General features: G+C 41.6%; 1 protein-coding gene across 1 annotated transcript in view; it reads right to left on the bottom strand.

Annotated features, from left to right (window-relative positions):
• Positions 1-2829: 2829 nt before the first annotated feature.
• Positions 2830-21696, bottom strand: part of MAGI1 (membrane associated guanylate kinase, WW and PDZ domain containing 1) — a 354654-nt gene continuing 335787 nt past the window's right edge. The window contains exons 17-24 of the mRNA XM_086618809.1: positions 21435-21627; positions 18314-18607; positions 14663-14866; positions 9595-9685; positions 9410-9473; positions 8274-8420; positions 7213-7351; positions 2830-3530 (exon numbers count right to left, since the gene is read on the bottom strand). Coding sequence (XP_086474935.1) covers positions 2830-3530; positions 7213-7351; positions 8274-8420; positions 9410-9473; positions 9595-9685; positions 14663-14866; positions 18314-18607; positions 21435-21627 — 1833 coding nt within the window. The remainder of the gene's footprint in view (positions 3531-7212; positions 7352-8273; positions 8421-9409; positions 9474-9594; positions 9686-14662; positions 14867-18313; positions 18608-21434; positions 21628-21696) is intronic.

Here is a 21696-nt window from a genome sequence, read left to right as displayed (position 1 = left end):
TAATCCTTCTGCAGATGTTGAGACTGTAAATACAAACCGTTCCCCGGCGACTCTCTCAAGCTGCCCGGATTCCCAGCAGGTTAGCTGAAGTGTTGGGAAAACATATGAGCGGGGCCTGATAAACTACACAACGTGTAAAAGTTATTGTAAAAAAATCTATTTAAAACAGTTTTGCAATCTTTAAGTCTTTCCACATTTCAAGAACTAAGAGATGGGAGACATAGAGTCTTGGTTACATGTATATATTTCTATGCATAAGCGTGTATCTGTATGTATATACACACACATATAAATACATATATATACATGGCACCAACGATCTCAACAAGGGCAACAGAGCACTTGCTGCCTTGTCTCAATTTTACACTTGCTGATGTGTTATGAAGGACCAGTAACACACCCTGCTTCACCTAAACCTTTAGTTTCTGATTATTTTGGAGAAGGAAATTTTATATTCGAAAAACTGGCAACCTTTTCTTTAAGGCTTGTCAAATGATTAATATATATTTAATAGATTATTAATACATATTTAATGGATGGCCCTTGGAGACTGTAACCTACAGTTTACTAATTTAGACAGAGACAAGTAACGTTAATGTGTGGCTTATCACTATCTTATTACTACACTCATATGTATGCTTTGTATGGAAAACTTTATTTGATAATAAAAATAGCATTCACAGACTTTCTCCTTCTTTGTTGCTACATCATATACATAGTGTCTGTTCCAAGGAAAGAAGCTCATACTGGGTAAGTCCACATCTACTCATACTAGTGTTATGTATAAACCCAATAAGTCAAATAAAGCTATGAACAATGTAGTATTTATATATGCATAGTGTTTTATAAAAAAGATTGGCCCACATACTGCTTTTCGTCAACACAGAAAAGAGCATTATGTCTATAGCACGTTGCAAGAAATGATGATTGAAGAACATAGACTGCATACAAGTGCTTAATAATACATAAGCAGGCCCACCATGAAGAAAGAAATGATATTCAAACCAACAAAAGCTTTAGAATTACTTATATAGTCTCCCATTTTAAAACAGCTTTACATACCTGATTCAGTTTACATTAAAATATATCCCCTGAATCAATTTGTTCCATTTTCAGAAATATAAACACTTAATCACATTCCTCACAGCTAAATTTTGTCATAAATCCTCTTTTATACAAGAAAAAGGCAACAGTTTTGTTTTTTTTTCAACAGGCTCTATTAATTACAATTGAAACTGTACACACAATGATCGGCCATCTTCTTTCTTGGTTTTGTTTTTACAGTACCATGGCAACAACAGTGATAGACTTGCAATGTTTTTGTGTTCATATGGAAAATGTGAAACAGTATACATGTACACACCAATGCACTGTAAAAAGCAGCAGTTTACTTTAGTGGTCCAACAGTAACGGCAAACATTTTGGCTCAGCTAGGCAGTAATCCAATAAAATCTTATACCAATACTACAGCAGACTTGCCACACAACTTGCAAATTTAAAAATACAACTTAGAAACTTGCAGGTTTTCCCTTCTTTTGCTGCCGTTCTTAGATTCAAATTTACAGCATATAACCAGTATGGATAGGCTTCTACAACCAGGTTGTCCCACTGATTGCCTCTTTTTGCCTGTGTTTTTCCTTTGATATATCTTTTTTTTTCTTTTTTTTTCCTTTTTTTTTTTTTCTCTCAGCAAGTGCACTCCTTTTGTCTCAGTAAGGACGAACCAGTAAAACAAAAAACCTTTTAAATACAGAGCGAGAAGAAGAGAGAGCTTTTGGAATTTGGCAAAATAAGTAAAGCCCATCGGTTTTGCCTGAGCAGAAGGAATACACCTACTCCGAGAGGGAGAACTTTGCTCCCACCACATTGTGCCTTGTCCCAGGATCCCGATCCCTTCCCTTGCTTCAAAGCAGACAAACAATACCATGCATGCTCAGGTTGCTGTCCATATACATCTAGAAGATGAGTAGGGCTGCGGCGGCTGCCTTAATGAAATATCATTAAATGTTGCTGAGGCTAATGAGAGATCAACAGTCTACGTTAGTGTGTGACACAGGCATGGTGGTTACCGGTCCTTCTGCCTTCGCGCATCCTGTAGAGGGGGCCTGAAAGTATAAACTGTTCACGGAACAAACTAGAAATTCCTTATCGTAAATCATCTTGTGCTGTGTGGGTTTGTGGTTTTTTATTTTTTTATTTTTTTAAATTTTTGTTATTATTATAAATATCCTTCATTGAAACAGTAGTCTCTTCAAACAGTTCTTGCAATTTTAGGAACATTTGTCTCTTTCATTTTTAATTCCTTCAGCAGGAGCGCTCCATTCCTACTGAGATGAACAATATTCTTCCTTCCCCATACCCAACCCTTAAAAAATTTTCTACATACAGTGTAGCAGTGAGTCACTAGAGAACAGTCTGGATCAAATTATTCAAACTCGGTCATAAAATCCTTTGCCTATATTATATTACTGGCTACCCCCACTTACTATATTGGGGAGGGGGGGGGTAAAGTAGCCCAATAAAGGAATTATTCTTAAGAAATCTACAAAGAATGTAGAAACAAAATTTTATAATCCTTTAGGACCAACATTTGGCAAGTAATTTAAAAAAAAAGAATACACTGAAAAATACTTTCTTTAATATTATACATCAGGCACAACACTTTTTTGTTTGTTTGTTTGTTATAAGATTTCATCTGCATAAAAGGTTTGTAGGATCAGCAGGTGCCGGATGTCTCCTCGCCTGCGAAAGCCAGATGGTTTCAGCTCCCACACTCTCTCCTCCGCTCCCGCGGCGTGGGGAAGGCGACGGGGACCCCGGCGGAGCCCCTCAGATGCTGAGGTCGGTGCTGCACTCCTTGTACGGCCGCCTGCGCTGCTCGGGCGCGTGCCTGCGGCTCGGCTCGTGCTTCCAGCCGGGCTCTTCCCTCTCCCGGTGGCCGGCTCGCTCCTCCCTGAGCCGTCTGTCGGGCGACCTCTCCCTCCGCCGGTCGGACGACTTGGCCCGCCGGTCGAGGGAACTCTCTCTTCTCCGATCGGGCGACCTCCTCGGCTCCGTGAGTCTCTCCAGCGACCGCCGGCGGCGGCTGGGCGACCGCTCTCTGCGCCTCTCGGGAGAGAGATCTCTCCTCCTCTCGTGGCGCTCCCGCCTCTCCAAAGTGTTGTCAGCGCTCCTCGTCCCTTCCCTCCGCTTTTCGGGAGACCTCCTCTTCTGCCCGTTCACCACCGCCCTCTCCGGCTGCCTCTCGCGCCTCTTCTCCGGCGACCTCTCCATCCTCCTGCCTGGCACGTGGTCGTTGGTTTTAGAAGTCCCATTCCAAGTGTGGTGTTCGTTGGGATGTCTGCTAAACTCTCTGCTGCCTTTTAGGTCTCTAACGTAAGTCCGCTTGTCCCCATGTTGTGATGATTTGTGAAGGTCTGGTGGATAACTGGACTCCGATGATGGGTGCTGCCGTCGGTCGGATGGCATGGGTTTCATTTCCGATACATTTTGTGAACCTGTGGCGGGACTGTTCCTGTCACTGCTGGGGTCTGAAAGAAAATAACAGCAAAGCGTTTGGTACTGAGGTCTTCCGCGGCGCCGTGACACCACTTATCACTCTTCAGACTTCATTAGTGACAAAAACAAACAACTGTTAAAGCTGTCAGCGAAGGCTAACCGAAGCTTTTGTTAATTTAACTGGGAACAACGAGAGTTACGGGTTAGTACTGGTGCTGCTCTGTTCGTTAGCTGTGTTTTGGTCCAAGCTGATTTCATCTTTACGCTCTTCTGGCCATGGGGTATTTTACATTTTCCCCAAGCCCAATTCATAATGTTTCAATTACACTACTTTCTTTCCAGTGGAACAAAAAAATATTGTAGATTGGGTTGTTGGCTGTTTTTTTTTTTTAACAGTTTCCAATAAAGAGGGCCTTTGGGAAATAATTGTTTTTCTTTTAGGTCTTTTGAAAGAATTGCCTTCCCGGTGCGGGAGGCCTTGTTTCAAATAGCAGAAAATGTACACAAAACAGAATCGATTATTAAGTTTTCACCTCGTGAAATAGCATTTTGAAAGTGTGAGAATTAGACCGTAATCATGCAATTTCCATTTCATTTAAGACATTACTTAATCTCACTTAGTTCTACCACGTTATGAAAAGTCCTAGGGTAGATTTTGGTTTTGCCACAATGATTCAAACAACGATGAGAGAAAGTTATGATTTTTTTTCATATCAAAGCAATGGAAAGATATTGTAATATGTAGGATGGCTTTGATTAAAATCTAATCTCCAGTTTGTTATTTTTAACGTAGGATTCCAGGTAAAATACAGCTGAACTACCTCTGTGAGAAAAACTGCAAAGCAGAATTAAAAAAAAAAAAAACCAACCCAAAACTAAAATCCAGCCCTGTGCTGCAGCTAAGCTACAATTACTCACGCCATTTACAGCGGATGTTTATGAATGATTCATTATAGTCATGGCAAACATTAAAGTAGCTGCGCCAACTTAATCCGAGCGTTGCTTTTATTTGCTTATTGTTCCCCTCTTTTAAAGTTACTCCTGCATGGCAGCTCGGCTGGCGTTAGCTACGCTTCCCGCAGGCTTCCTGCCGCTCGCACCGAGACACCCACCTCGAGGTGGCCTGTCCTGATGGCAACGACTGAAAACCCTCACAAACACTTGCGGGGACAGATTTTATGTTTTTTTTTCTGGTTTATTCCTTTTTGTCTTCCCTCCCCGCAAGCCAAACGCCCTACGTGTTCATTCCTCCTGCCATCACGCAAAGCGTCTCCCATTTGATGGCATTTCCATTCCTTAGCTTGGGAAGGTCGGTGTGTGCATGGGCCATGGTTTTTGTGATTTCCAGGTGAAACCCGTGTTGCGACTCACGTGTGTGAATTTTTGCTTATTAGCATTTTCAGGCAGCAGCTGGGGACCACACCGCTTTTCCGTAGCTGTAAGCACGTGGCTTGTGGCAACCTGGCTATCACACAAGGTACAAGCGAGGTTTAAACGTGTCCTGTGGTGTACTTACAATTCAGGGGACGCAGGGTGCTCGGAATGAATTGCTGTACATATAAAATATAGCGAAGCGGAAAGCAATGTGAGGGAAATTAGGCCACAGCACAAAAACACCTAATATTGATTTTAGCTACAAACCGTAGTTTGATTATGGCCCATTAGGTAGAAGCAAGACTCCCCGAGCTTGTCATTTCTCATACATGCAGCGATATTAGGAGGTATCATCGCTGAGGAAGGAAGAGCCCAGCACCAAGAAAAGTAAGAGAAAGAGAAAGAGAAAAGTAGAAAATTTAGATTCCCTATAATAAAGAGGAAAGAAAGAAAAATCTTCATATTTTATCTTAGAATAAAGAAAGTTTATTTTTCCAGTCAGATTGTCTAGGCTTCACCCAAATATAAGGCTGCAAAGACAGCAGTTGTTATTATCGTGACATAAAGAGACATCTAAGAGGTGATTCAATAACCCAGACAACGAGAGCATCCATTCTAAAAGACAGCTGGAACAGCGACACAGAATGTCATAGAAAAAACATTAACAATCAAACAACAACGAAAAATAAAGTCCACCAGAGACCACAACATTAAAAATAAGTACAAAACTCATTACAAAAATATACAGCCTCATAGAGAAGCACGTTCCAATCGAGTCAGAAAAATATTGGAACTTAACATTATTAGAGGAACCGTTTGCGACTGCAGTGAACAGAACGAAGAGAGGAAGGAGTCCCAAATGTTACAAGGATATTCTTTACAGTAGTGCAACCCCTGTATATCAAATCCTTGCTTGGAGAATGAACGTTTAGTGATTTAGCATTAGCTAAAAAAAAAATAATTGGTGGTGGATTTCCATCCTCAGTGCAACAGACATATGCTTTGAGAAGTGAAGCACTTAATTTACAGGGTATTTATGCAGTCTAGCATATGATACAGTACTGTACATCCAAAGGAGTATAGGAAAAGACAAAAGTAGAAAGAACATTACAGAATTTCAGTGCCATCATTGAACCTTCTGGTGTGCTATTTATACCACAGAAGTGTAAACCCACAACTTCCCTTCCATATTGTTAAAACACTTCATTGTTTGTTGGTTATACTCCAAATTGGTCATTTTAAGTTAGATAACGAGTAGAGTGAGCAGAAACTCTCAAAAGTGGTACAGTAAATGAAAAGAAAATCTGGTTCATAAATTGTGCAGAAGGGTCTTGTTTCTGGTTTTAGGACATGAAGTGAATGATAAACACAGAACTCACTGACACAGAAATAACCCAAATACGGGGAGAAAGGTATCAAGAACATCCCTTCAATCATCAGTTTCTATAGAAACCTCAAAGACCTTTGGCTGGGAGTAGCCCTCCATCGAGGGCACAATATTTGACAATTATCTCAAATAAATAAGACATAATTATAATATTAAATAGTGTGCTAAGTTAAGCCACCCAGCAATCCAACCTCCAGGGGAAAGAAAAGGAAATCTAATGCAACTCTTAGTAGGAAACGAGGACTGAATGTTTCCCCCAAGACAGACACAAGAGCACCTTTTCATAACCTCCTCACCTTTTCAGACCTTACAAATTAACTAGTTGAAACCAGCAGACAGTTTAAGGGGGAAGAAAAGGGCTCAGGAGGCCAAATCAATATATTTTTGCAGTAAAGCTTTTTTTTTTTTTTCTTTTTCTTAAATAACTTTATAAATATTTACATAAATATTAAGGGAAGGCAAAAATCTCATAAGCCATCTCGGCATTCATGTCTGTGGTTACAGACAGGAACTAAGAGAGAAACCTAACAAAAAAATTCACTGCTTCAGAATAATAACTCAGGATCCCAGTTTTTGCGTTGATTAGAAGTAGAGACCTATTTGAAACAACAATTCAGCCGCTGAGAAACAGTTTGGCACAGTTCAATGACATTCCTTGTTTGGCTGGACAAGACAATAAGGTTTGTTTGTTTTGTTTTGCTTTTCTCTCTGATCACCAAAAATACTGCTATGATGATCTTGCCTTACACTGCGCCCCAAGTCCATGGAAGCAAGCAAAGGATGAAATGTGTAGAAAATTCAGCACAAGCGAGGCAATTAACCATATGTTGCAAAGGTTGGTAAGACACTGGTGAGAAAGGAAAATAAAAAAGAATTCCCGCTTCAGATCTTGAGACAAACCATTCATGGAGTGATGCCAGGGAAGAAAGGAATGTTTTCATAGTTTGACCCACCATATTCTGGGACAGAGCCATCTCCACGTTTCAGAAACAGGCGGACCCTGCGGCCACCGTTTTTAATCAGTTCGATGGCCCGAGCATGCTTCATGTTCTTGGTAGTTTCTCCATTGATCTCTAAGATTTCATCACCGATCTGTCGATGTAAGAAAAGAAAAGAGTCTACGATTAGAAATACTCTTCCACGAGTGTCACTCACTAGCAGACCACAAGACAATGGCCACAGCAAAGATGGAAGAAGAACTATGCACCAGGTGAAGCTAAACACGCCCAACTCCTTCCAGTGACTGTCCACAAAAAACAGTACGCAGCGGACTGGGGGACATGAAGACGACAGGGAAAGCTTGATGTATCAAAATATTTCATTGCTGTTCTGTAAAACCACCTTGTGTTATCGTGTTGGTCAATACCTAGAGCTGTGTTAGAACTGGTGTTATTTTGTTTTATTTTGATGATTTGTAAAGTCTTTGGCCAAAGTGGTTGTTTGTTTTACAGTCTGCTGTAACTGAGATATTTAATTTTTCTGCAAGCATTTTATAACATGTCCTTGTTATAATGTTTATAATTTAGATGATATGTGAAGTTAACAGTTAACACTAAAACTACAAAAACTACACTATAATTTTGCAACCCATGGGTCAGTATACACACTCCCTCATCACTCTACCCCCCCAGCACAGGAAAGGATTGGATCAGTTGGGACACCCCAATTGTCTATTCCTGGCTCCAGCTTTAAAGGAGGTGGCAAAGATTGCAGCTATTACATTTTCATTGCTACACATATCTTTGTTAAGCTTTAGAAGTCAGATTATGTACTAGAATTTGGAAACTTGGGTTGGAACAAGGGCGTAAAAATCTCCCAATGCACACACACTGTTCTAGACTGTATACAAAGAGTGACAGAAGCCATTGACAGAAGTAAATAGGAACCATTGGTCCTTTCAGTTAACATTCAATTTTCCTCTTAGCTGGCACAGCAGAAGGTGTGCCTGTAGGGGAGAAGCAGGGAAGTCAGCTTATTGCAGAGAAGTGTGTTTTTCAAATCTGTTTGTACATACCCTCATCTTCCCACATCTCTCAGCTGGACCATCCTCAGCTAGCCGCAACACGTACAGATCCATATTGTACTCCCGGCCACCTCGCAGGCTAAAGCCAAACCCTTTGGCTCCTCTTTCCAGCTCAACAGTGTAAAAGTCTTGGTCCTGCTGGAGGAAAGAAAACATATGTGCAATTGAACAGAAAGTTAAATGCGACTCTACTCTCCTTTTTAAATTATTCAACCAACAAATATTATTATTTTTGTTATTCTTAGTTAAAAAATGAAAATGAGTTGAGTTTTCACACATGGACTAGGATTTCTTGCTTCCTCAGATCCCACCCTGCAATTTGGAACACTGGTGGTAGTCTGCAAAGGGCTGTTTGGATGAATGGGCTTGGCCATGTCCCATGTATTTTTAGGGACCTCTGTTATGCAGCACCTCCTGTGCCCAGGCAGGAAGGGGCAGCTCTGGAGGGTGGTGGACAACCTCGCTTTCAGTGCCAGGCTTTAGTTAAATGGGTAATGGTACCTGGGACGAGTCTGTGCCATGGTGCTGGCTTTTCCTTTTCATTACCACCTCATCCATTCCTTTGCAAGAAGCTCAGCAGTATGTGCATTATTTTTTTTCATAAATGCTGTTAGCATAGGGATGTTTTGAAGTCCCTAACAGAAGAGTTTCCTTCTGGGATGGCCAGTGGCAAGGAAAGTTAACAATGAGATAGATAATCTCTCTAATAAGATGCCGTCTGTGAAAGCTGGAACACTCCAGCTATTGCCCCTTATTAAGTTTTCCTCTTTTTTGTCCTCTGAATTTATCATTTGCACACAACAGTACTTTCTGAAGAGGCCCCACAAAATATATAATTCAATAAACAAATACATAAATTATTACTGTTGCATAAATGTCGACCTTTTTTCTTTTTTTTTATCCTCCCTAAAAGTCTCTATGACAATGTGTTAGAAACGTTTCTCAGCTGAAACAACAGCAACACATATTAAGAAACTAATCAGTAAACTCCTCTTTCTTCAGCAAACAGACTGAGGGAGAACAGCTTCCCAGTAGGAATTTTCAAGGGAAATATTTGAACACAGCCCCTAAGCAGATTGGAAGAAACAGTCTGTGGTAAACAAAACAATTAGAAAGGTACTCCTTACCTGTGCTGCTTGTGGTGGTTTGAAATCAAACTGGGATTCCTGCTTTGGTTTGGTGTTGTTCCTGCTGTAACGAATAAAAGAAAGAGGGAGAGAGGAAAAAGAGAGCTCATGGGATGTGAAGATGATCAAGAAGTAACCAAAGAGAGAGCATGTCAACATGCTCTCCTCAAGGAACACAATCTGACCTGGTCTCCTGTGGTATTTGCTGAGGAGTATGTGTGGTTGTAATTGTAGCGATTTTTTCTGCATTGGTCAATAAAGTAGCATTGGAGGATTCTGCAAAATAATTTATTTTTTCATTATAAGAGGAGACCATTGGCTATTCACTGAAAAAAAAAGTTTTGCAAAGGCATTTCACTGGAAAGTATCATTATGTTGTTTTTAAAGAACTTGAGATTGGCTCAAATTTCTTAAATTCAAAAACTAACAGGATACAGTCTAAGGTAAGTCATAGAATTATGTTTATGAAACTGTACACTCAATTGGAAAATGAAAAAACTAAAATAAAATTGGGAAATCTGGACTAGAAACACCTCTGACTGTTAGACACCCTCAGAATGAAGACTGACTTGTGAAGGAAAGGTTGAAGAATGTTTTGTCTGTTGTCTAATGACTTGAATTCCAATCATTAAAGTCTCCAAATATGGTAGGTTGGCTGGATTAATTTTATACTAGCAATAACTATTCCATGGATTATAAGCTTATCAGTTGCTTCCTTCATCAGAAACTGCAATCTTCAGTAGGATTGAGATGTGGCTTTTATCTAATACCTCACAAGGTGATATTGAATGTGGCTGAAACCCAAACTTCCTGAAATCCATCTTTGAAACACAACACGCTGCTGCCAGAGCACCCAAAGCTGCACACAGGGACGTGGAACCACCTATATCAAATGCACCAACAGCTCTGGGTGCCATTTACAAAAAAAAGGTCTCACCAAGAGAATACAGAGAGAAGGATTAACTTCAAAACTCCATTTACGCCATGGTAAAGGGCTCTCAGCTAAGCATCAGGCTGTGCAAATGCCATATTTCTCCATGTGCGGCAGAAAGTACTTCCAGGAGAGGTCCTTTCTCCTGCTTCACAAAACTGGGAAGGCAGTTGCTGTAGACACAACTGAAAAGTGACTATCTAGGTGTTCCTCACAGTACGGCATGGCAAAACAGTCCCCTTGTCACTGTGGAGCTTTACCACAGACTTTAATAAGACCAGAGTTAACCCAGACCTCATTGAAAATTCTGTCTAAAATCAAGGTCATGTCAATGCTATTAGCCAAATACTAGCAACACAGTTTTGGAGGAAAGACCTGGAACTCTTGTATATTGAACTCAACACATTTTCCAGAAACGTATATTGTATCGATCTTGAACTGAAATTAGTACTGAAGAGTTTCAAATTTTAAATTGCTCTGGAAGTCAGCAGTTCCTGAAAACATCCTTCCCCTCATGCAGGAGTTTGAATTCAGAGGAAAAGTCGGTGGTACATGCTTAACCACTCAAAATGTTGAACAGTTACATTGGTTACATACGCAGAATGATGGGCACAGTCAACAGAAACACCCAATCATTAGGCATGGCATTCCCAGCTACAGACACTGCAGTGGCAGACACTCACTCATTTGTGGAACAGTTCTGCACACAGAAGACCCCCACTTTGTGCCTATACCCATTCTATCAAGGAGAGGACTGCAGATTCCAAGTAACTACAAAATACTGACCATGATCCACTTCTCAAGATCAAAATCTAAACTGAATGCACAAGCACTGGTTAAAATGATGCACCTTGTTTCTTCATCGAATTTCTCTATTTCCAATTCCACTTTAAAAAAAGCCACCATCAGACAACAGCAACAAAAACTGGGTGGAAACATCTGGCTCTCCAACATAAAATTACAAGGTCTTCTACCCTGCCCTTGTTTGCCTTTTAAGCTCCAGGCATCCGGTAATTCATTTTATTGACTATGGAGAAATCTGCCATTATTAAACAGAGTCCAGCTGTAATACAAAACTGCAGAAATGGGAGGAGTTTTGCCTGAATTAAGGAGAGGCGGTGGTCATGGGCTTACTTGGTCCCGGGAACCTATTTCATCTCATGGATTTATTTTAATTGTGGAGATATCTAGATGAGGTGAAGGTTTTTCCTTTCTGTGCATGTCAAGGGCTTAACTCAGGAATAGGGAAAGAGAAAAAAGCAGCAGCGTTTAAACAGATGGGTGCAACAAGAGCACAGCTCATTTCTCTGTAGCACTATACCCAAGTTAACATTCCCAAACTCTCAGCATCTGTAACATCTTCCAGATCAGAGCTGGCCTGTGTCCGGTGGCTCAGAGAGCAAGAGAGGCTCCTGGGTCTGCCTGCACCTCTCAGGTTAGGCACAACCAAAACATGCCCTTGTGAGGATGTGCCACTGGCAGCTGGCTTGTGTGAGAAGATGTCCCTATGTGTGGTTACACTCTTGGATTTTTAGAAGTAATTATGTGTATTTTGTAAAGATGTCTTAATGCTAAAATTTAGCTCCAAAATAAGGTGGCCCCAAAACATGGTTAAGTGTTCTGTATTCCTCCAGAACAAAAGCCTCTGAAAACCTCCAAAAATATTTGGAGATCAGATGAAGACAAGCTTCAAAGAGAATGCAAGATTGCTACCCTTTAGTAGGTCACACTAAGAATACCAAGTAGAGCAACAACACATCTTGGTACAGATGTATCTTCACGCCACTGTATCTATCTTTAGCCCACCCTATCCCATGAGTCAGGAGTTGTGCATAATTTTGCCAGTTTTTTAGACACTGGTTCAGGACACATGCCAGCCACCACGCAAAACTGGAACAGAACGCAAATACAGGAAAAATTATCTCTAGTAGAAATACAATTGTATGTTCTAAATCCTAAATATTTCATTGATTCCTTGCCCTGTTCTGCCCTAGAACACTCGGACACCAATGAAATGCCTAATCTAAGCTTGCCATTTTTCAGCTCTCTGTGTCCTTGCATCAGTTGGTAGGATGTTAAAGCATCGTAATTTCATTGCAAATGCACTCCTGCAGTGGTCTATGGCAATGAGTCGGTGCAAGATTACTACACAGCAAAGAACCATTGGTGTTTTTAATAATGTTAGAAGAGATTAGCAGTGTGAGTTTATTGTCAGTCTTGTGATGAGCCTTAGTTTCACGTTTATCTGAGAAGCATGGCTTCCGATTTATTCTTCCCCCCTCCCTCCAAGTGGCCATCTATATTTACCAAAAAAGCACCCCAAAAGCAACAAAAAGAAAATAACAAATCAACAAAAGCATTCAAAGATAGCAAGAAGAAAACACTATTGAGACCAATTTCTTAAATTTCATTTTTCAAAAGCAAACCTCCCAGCAATTTTCAAAGTGTTTGGTCTTACCGGCTTTTGGAAATTAAATGCAGGTAATTCTATGCAAAGCTGGCAGTTTGACTTGGAATTTCAAAGGGACAGTAAATAAAATGACTTGAAACTTGCATTGCTATGAGAGAGGAATTGTCTCCTGCCCTAAATTACAGCTTTCCAACCTCTAGGAACACCTGATGTTAGTCACAGGTACGGATGTCCCTTCTAATCTAAGCAATTTAACGTGGTATTTTATACATATAGTTGCATGAATTAGGCTGGCTGAGCATTCAGATTAGGAGGCTATATTCTTCTTAAAAAGTTTTTAAACCATTCAAAATTCAGTTATTTGTTACGTATTTTTGCCTTTTTTTTTAAAAAAATGTTTATTTATTTATTCAAAGATTCACCTTCCTTGATTTTGGTCAGATATCAAAATACAGGTAGTGAACAACTCTTCTCCCAGTCCTCCTTCTAAAACTGGCACGCACAGCCCAGCTCAGATGTTAGCCTGATTCACAGCCATTTTATTATTCATGAGCGCTCAATTTGCTGGAAGCAGTGAAGGATCATATACCATTTGACCTGGTAGCTACTAAACAGTAGGAAAATAAAGCCTTTATGCAAAACAGAGCATCCTAAACAGAAATAATTTATAACCAGATCATTTCTCATCCTGGCCTATTTTTATCCTATAACTAAATATAGTGTAATCATGCTCTGTGGGGTAACCAAATCCGTTTCAGATTAGAAAGTACGAGAGTTTGCAACTAATGAATGCTTCTCACTGGAAATCACATCACGTAACTTCTTCATTCTGCTTTACAGGTGCAGGTTCAATTCAGCCATACTGTCGAAACCTTTTTTTCAAACTTAATCACACTTTCTCTTTATTTAGCTGAATGCAAATAATGTCCTGTACAACTCTAAGAAATGCTCATTAGCACTTGTAGCTGAGCCATCAAATCTTATACTCATGGATTCAGCTTAAAAAGAGAGCGACGGAAAAAGATTTCTGCCTAATGAGTTCTCACAATGAACTCGTACATGGCAGAGCGGGACAACGAACAAACAAAATACTTAGAATTTAGAACCACAGCAATTTTAGTTCTGCTATGGATACTTCACATCCGTTTCTCCTCTGTTCCTATTTGGCATCACAGCTAGGGATCGGTTTAATGAAACTGATATATAACACAGATCCTTATTATTATTAAATAGTTCAATGACCTGAAACCAGTACCAAGTGTCAGCATATTATTAGGGATCCTGCACGTTCCCTCTGAGCTGAAATAGTGAATCCTGTCTAGGGTAACTCTTACAATGGTTGGCTGCAAGCACACAGCAGCTCCAGAGCCATCGCCATTTAACAAAGTCATTTCAAAATGTACTGAGCTCGCTCCTGAAGCATCTTACTCAGAATAAAAACAAATCTTCTTTTCAACAGCTTAAAACATGACAAAGTGTTTATCCCTGACTGTGATCGCTTTACTCTATAGCCTACTTGTGTACATACAGAGCTTCAGGAATCCCACATATTAAGAAGTGATTCACAAATATTCTAAAGCTGCACTATTAATCTAAGAAGCAAATCGAAGCGTACCGAGATATGCATCAAATTTACAGAAGGTCATTTTAAGGAGATACATGGAGGAACATGAGAGAATGGAACACTATTTTTTTAACATAGAATCAGCACCTCCCTGTTTAAAAAAAGAACTCCCATTTCTACAGAAAGAAACAAAAAATAAATCTATGGAAGACTCACAACCTCCCTCTCTGCTAATTCCCAAAGTGGAAATCGAGTCCTCCATGACTTTGCAGCTCTGACTGATGCCAAAAGCCTGGGAACAAAACCAACAAGAGGGTCAGATAAGACAGCAGGAAACATATACTTTACCATCTCCTGGAATGATGCGCAGGGTAACGGTGTTTCCCGCTTCCTTAATGAGGTTGACGATGTCTGAATGCGACTTGTTGGTGATGGAGCACCCATTCACGGCCAAGATCCGATCGCCTACTTTCAGCTTGCCACAGCGGTCTGCGGGACTCCCTTCAATTATCCGACCTATTTTGTGAGGCATGGCCACACATGCATTTCCCGCTTTTGTATTGGTTTGGGGGTTGTTTTTGGTTTGTTTTGGTTTGGTTTTGGTTTTTAATCATTTACGTACATGGGAATATGGTGAAGGGGAAAGGAGAAAAAGGGTTGAAAAGGGAAAGAGAAGGTTAAGGGTTAATTAATTAATGCATCAAGCAAAAGTTATTATAGGATGGCTTTGCTGCCAGTGTTCAAAACATTGGCAATCAACTAGTACGAGTGCACAATACTTTACTTCTGTTACAAAAAGGTGTTTTGTTAATCATTCAAAACTCCCCCCTCTGATTTATGTTAATAAATGGTGAGATTTTTACTGACTACAACTGCACTTAGCAGCCCCATCATAACCCAAATCCTGATTTTATTTTTGACCAAAAATTGAAAATTGTTTGTAGATAACACAACAACCCTCCTGCAAGATTATATCAGTGTCAGCATCTCTAGTCTTTCTCTAAGTCAACCGCTGTTCAAGCTTCTGCCAATGTTTTGTTCTTTCTCAATTTAGAAAGATAAAATTGTTCTAGGCCTAGGAGGGAGCGCAACTCCCTTTCTACCACGAAGACCCAATCTATCAGCGCTGCATGGGGAAGCAACACGACATGGTTTTCTTCCATTGTGAATAAAGGTACTACCAGGGAAGGTACAGGACCACTACAGATGGGCCAAGACTGACAAAGGTAACCTGTTTGGTGCAGGCATCCACCTCAGCCTCTGTTAACCCTTCCCCTTTTATGATCTTAGCTGGCATCAGGACGGGAGCAGGGCAGGAATAAGGACCTCCTCATTTAAATACCTCTAAAACCACACACAAAACCATTGAGATTCCGACACACAGAGCAAGAGCATTTTAGGATGAATGCGTTTTGGAGACAAAACTCTCCTCCAGTTCCATGCAATTTTTTGCCCCGAAAACACAGGGTTGTCCCTAAAACACGGAATTGGGACACAGGGGATACAGAACTTCACTCAGATAAATCCACTGGGCTTTCGTATGGCTTCCTTACATGGACAAGAACCCCTCAGGCACGCAGCACATGGTTAAAACCATGAGATATACAGAGTGGTCATCTCATACTTTCCATCCACAATACATTCACCCTCAAGATGCGCTTTCCCATCTGTGCTGTAGTCTTTATTTGATTAGTAGTTTTAGAGATATACACTGCTGCACACATGACAACACTAGAAAGACCATAAAGAAGAAAAGGCTAAGAAAAGGAACGTGAGGTGAGAGAACAAGGTTGGAAATACGCAATGAAAACTGGCAAAAAGTGTTAATATTAGTTGCAAATGATGGGGGGATTTTTTTCATTTTATTTTACTGTGGTGTTAGAAAGTTTCTCTTTTTCGCAATGAGAACAATTAGTCGTTGGAATAACTTCCACAAGGAAGTGGTGGATTCCCCAATACTGGACACACTTAAGATTCAGCTGGACAGGGTGCTGGGCCATCTTGCCTAGACCGTGCTTTTGCCAAGAAAGGTTGGACCAGATGATCCTTGAGGTCCCTTCCAAGCTGGTATTCTACAATTCTATGATTCTTACTGGAAATACAAAGACTCATTCAGTTTAAAGGCTGTTTTGAGGGTATGTGAAATGAGTTCTCACTCTATCCAATCCACTGGACGCAGATGACAGAGTCCACACCAAAGTGACCAAGGTGGGTGTTAGAACCAGTTTGGCCCATCTCTAAATACTATCCATGAAAGAAAAAGACTACAAAGCAGGTCCAAAGCAAGCACCACACAGCAGAGGGAACACATCTCATGCAGAGTATTAGGAAAAAGCTGAATATACTTGAAAAAAATTAAAGGAAAAACAGTCACAGATCAACAGATCTCCGTGAGGAGCCCCTGCACAGAAAACTTCCAGTTAGCGAGTATCTTGGGCTAAAGCAAACACAACTCTTTACAACCTCAGGTCAAGGTTTCTCTGCGGAAAAGAGTTAGAGCACAGTCTTCATATAGTAGAAGTTATTTACACACGGTTGCAAATACTTTCAGAAGATAAAAGCTCTCTCTGCAGTTTAGACTGAGTTCAGTTTAAACTATATTACATTACACCGTTGCACTTGGGCACCAAACCACCTATTCTGGAGGAGTAGTTTCCAGCAGCAAGGACAGTGCGAGGCAGCCTAGCACCTGAGAACCGACAGAACTCGATGCACTGGGTCTATACTAGCTATTTCCCCCTTGAAATCTCTGCTGCCAGGACTGCCCAGAACAGTGTTGGAAGCGGCCTGCTCTACATCAACACTAGCAAAGGAGATGATGCTCCCTTGATTTATTAGCAATGTCACTGCCGATGGGCAATGGCAGGAAATTTCGGAGAAAAAAGCCTAGGGGAAAAAAAAGGGGAAAGGCCACTTCTTGTCACACGCACCTGCGCGCCCCCGGATCGTTTGAGCTGTACAGGGAGACCGCAATGTATTTTGCCTGCAAACCACAACCCTGCTGAGAGGTAGTGTGAAGAGGGCCAGGGCACCTGTTCTGTCTTTCCTTTTCCCCTCCATCCCTATCACATGCCACAGACTAACAGGGAAGGAACACTTTCTTTTTCCCCTACAAAGTGTAAGTGGATGCTGCCTCTGGCTCTTTTGGAGGAGATGAAAAGGGAAGAAAACAGCACCTTTGACTGGCTTCCCCCTTGCAATGACATTTCTGCTCTAGAGCAGGCTGTTCCGTGCATACCTGCAGAACCAGCTTATGTACATCTCTTTTGCAGAAACACCTGGAAATTGGTGTCTGCCTAGCAGAAAGCACTGTCTTCAGAAGGAAACCATGACCACTTCTATTAGGGCAAGACAGTAAGTGTGACATTGCATGAACTTCATTTCTCCCTACTCTGAAGAGAACGATTTGGGAAAAGGTGGAATGAGTCAAAAAACATCCTGTTTTTTTAACAGTATTCTCCATTTCATGTCTCACCAGCAAGCACTATTAATTAAAACGTCCCAGCTATCAGCATGCTCACTCCATAATGAGGACCAGAATAACCCTGATTGCCAAAGAGAAGTTAATCAGTTTAAGCATTACTGCTTTTAAATCAACTGGCTCAATTCCGCCATCAGGAGACATATTTCATTCCACCTGCTCCATTTCTGCATTAGCAAACAGCATCACTGGAGGGATCCTCGGCTGCTCTTGTCAGAGAAAATCCCAAAAGGCATCCAGCTAGCTGGGAGAGCTGGAGCTTCAGGGAGCATCAGGAATTGCCACTGGTGGCATTTTTGCTCTTCAGGTTGGGATTTCTCATTTTGCTTTTCTCAACTCAGTGCTGAACAAAACCCAGGAGGCAAACACCTACCAAGTCTTGGTCTCCCGTGAAGCTATTAATTACATTAACTAGGACACGCTCACGACTTGTAGTTAAACAGATCCCCGCTCGCCTCCTCGCACTGCAGCGCTCAAAGCTGCGTCTCTTTTGAAAAAAAAAACACCCCAAGACTTACCGAATGTTGTCCCTGCCTCCGGCCTGCTCACCGACGAGACGATGACGAAGCCAAAGCCCTCGTTTTCGCCGCGGCGGATTTCCACATCGTAGGGCTGGACCACGGCGCTGACGACGCCGCTGCCCCCGCCGCCGCCGCTGCCGATGCCGCTGGTGCTGCCGCTGCCCGAGCTGACGGTGTTGAGGGAGTTCTGGCTGCCCTGCGGCGTCCGCTTCTCCTCCGTCAGCGAGGCCGGCTGGTTGCTGCTGTGGTGGGAAGAGGCTGGGGATGGGACTTCATTCTCTGCCTTGGGAACTGGAGAGGAAAAAAAAAACCAACACTGTCTGAGCAGGCTGCACTGTTTAGTGCTTGAAAACTGCCCTCCACTGAGAAAAAAGGTGAGAAAAAAAAAAAAAAAAGGAAATCACTGCTTTACCCTATAAATCATGGCCATAATGATCAAGTGTTCTGTCTCCTTTCGGATGTCACCACCAACAGCTCTGTTCAGTGACGGTGCTGACCACACATGCTCATCCTCTCCTGTGTATGGTCACAAAGCCAAAGCCTTTCACTGCCGAACTACAGCAGCAGTATGTTTAAAGCAGGGCAGTGCTGCGTGCTTGGATGCTCCGTGGCATTCAAAACCTGGATTACATTAGTTTAGAGGTGCCTCCTTTGGATAGCACGTCCTCACTTCATTTACATATGTGCAACCATGTATATATGCACAAGCCGTGAAGAGAGACAGCAATATCAAACACCCATCACTCAACATCTGTGTATTTTCTAACTCATTGCTAACAGTTGGGCAGCACTGATTGCCTTTGATTAACATGATCTCAATTAACAATAACCACCCATACTAAAGTAAAACGACCTAACATTCTGTGATTCTGTGACTTGTGAACCAAGCTTTTCCGGATGGAAGAATCAGCAACTATCATCTGTACAGTCTGGCACAGTCAGGGGGAACCATTAAACATTATGAACATTAACATTAATATTAAACAAGTGGTTAACAGCAACTGAAGTTGGAAGTGGTATTAGTTTAAAATCTAATCAGCTACCACAAGGCTTGAAGAAATCTCAAAAAAATCGCTTAGTCCACACTCTGCTCGAATCAGGGCCAACTATACTTACTGTCAGTTCTGACAGATGTTTGTCTAATCTGCTGCTAAATATCTCCCCAGGCAATCTATTGGTTGCAATATCTAACTTAAATCTTCCCTGCTGCAACATAAGGTTATTATTTCTAGTTCTATCTAGCAGGCATATGGAGAACATATTATTCCCTTCCTCTTTGCAGCAGCCTCTTATAGTCTTGGGGAGTTTAACACCTCCTCTCTCTTCTCTGCTTTAGGCTAAACAATCCCAATTTGCTCAATATTTCCTTGCAGACCATGTTTTCTAGAGCTCTCCTTATTCTCACTGGTCCTCTGGACTCTCTCCAGTTGGGCTTTTTCCAACTCAAACATGTCTGTCTTGAAGTGCTGGACCATATTGCAGCTGAGCCATCATCTGCTGGGAAATCAGAAGAGTTCCCCCCTGCCTACATCCCAGAACAGTGTTTTTCTTCACCTGAGCCAACCTCAGGTTAAAGCTGGTGGCCCACAACAGCGTCTATGTCCTGTTACTCAGCCAGTTCGCCATAGTCCATTTGTGCAGCTGAGAGCAGCATATTGCACCTGTCTCTACTGAATGGCTGCCTCTACTGATCATGTAGCCTCTGCTTCTCCAGTTTGGTGAATTAAAATTAAGTTGAAGGTCTTAAAAGCAACAACAAGAAAATGGACATCAAGCAAAATCTAAATCTGTAAACCTCTGATCCGAAGAAAAAGAACTTTAAAATATTAGATAGAATGTCTTACCTACTCAGAGGATGTACTAAATATATAGTATTCTACATATTATGAATATAGGAGTATATAGGAGTATAAACTTTCCCCTCTATGAATCTCAAGACATGGAGTACCCATTTAGGTGAACAATCTTCTTCTACTCGCATACAGATGAGAGGAGGAATAAGGGACCAAAATTCAGGGAAAGGCTTCTCTACAAAGTTATGCCAGAATTTAAAAGCCTGCAAATATAAGGTGAAAGAAGGGATCCTGAATAATTTACCCTAGAGTAAGTATCCACATTTGAAATGATTCAGAAATAGCTCAGTCTGGAGTAACAAGCCCCTGAATGAAATATCAAGGGTTTTTATCGAGACCTCTCATGCATCTAAATCTTTTATGGTAATTTCCAGCCCGGAGGCTCTAAAACTGGACAGAAAATCTACGTGCAAAAAGGATACCAAAATTCAGCTGCCCTTCCTCTTCTGCTACTCTCCAATATTATGCACAAGGTCACATGCCATTTAGAAAGCTCATGCTCGTGCCTTCATTTTCTTTGCTATTGGGACATTTTTGTGTCACTAATCCGAGTGCCATGAGGCAGCGTCACTTCTCTCTGCATCTTTGTCTTTCTGCCAGCATCTTTTTTGTCCATTTGCACCATACATTTGTGCAGTGTGTACGGTGTATGCTGCACAATGCAGCACATTGAAACCTCTCTGTTACAACAAACACGCACACCCTGCACTACCAGAACCAACGACGCTTACAGTTTTGCATCCTGTGGTGAGTTGTCTAAACGTTGCAACCTCAGTTGAAGCTTCTCCTGTTCTTGGGATAACAGCCATCACACAGCAATCCCTCACTCGCTCTCTGCCCTTGCCTCCCCTCCTGGGGACTCTTCAGCATCTTTTCCCTCACTCCCAGTTTAAGGGTGGCTATCAGGCAGCACAGTTATTTTGGGAAGAAAATAGAAGACACAGGCAGTCAGGCACAGTGTCTGTTGTTGCATGAATCCAACTAAAAATGATATGTTGCAACTAAACAGTTCCCCATTTTATCAGAAACCTTCATGAAGACTGAGGAAGCCAGCTGAGATTGAGTCTTGACTGGAAACAAAGTATTTGAAACGTAGTTGATCAAGAACAAAAAAAAATAAAAACAGGCAAAAGAGGAAGAACAACACCACATCCCCTGAGTTTTCTCAGTATTACAAGGAAGAGCTTTTTTTTCTTTAAACCATTTGCTGAACAGATGGAGTCTGGCAAGAAAATCTACCCCTGCAGAGTGACACTGCAGCCTACCTGTGTAAACCACTTTGCGCCTGACGGTCAGATTGACGTGACCTTGTTTGGCTGCCTGTTGCATAAGCTGGACGACAAGCTGGTGCGATTTCCCGACAACAGGCGTCCCATCCACGCAGATCAGTTCATCACCTGATCTCAGGCGGCCGTCCGCATCAGCAGCACCCAGCGGTACAATGTGACCGATGTAGATCTGATGAATTAGCACAAACAGGAGGAAGGAAAGGAGGAAGGAAAGGAGGAAGGAAAGGAGGAAGGAAAG

This window comes from Tauraco erythrolophus, chromosome 12, assembly GCF_009769465.1.
Source record: "Tauraco erythrolophus isolate bTauEry1 chromosome 12, bTauEry1.pri, whole genome shotgun sequence".
In the NCBI taxonomy this organism is placed as follows: Eukaryota; Metazoa; Chordata; class Aves; order Musophagiformes; family Musophagidae; genus Tauraco; species Tauraco erythrolophus.
The sequence above is the reverse complement of the archived record's forward strand: the minus strand, read 5'-3'. Positions and strand labels throughout refer to the sequence as shown.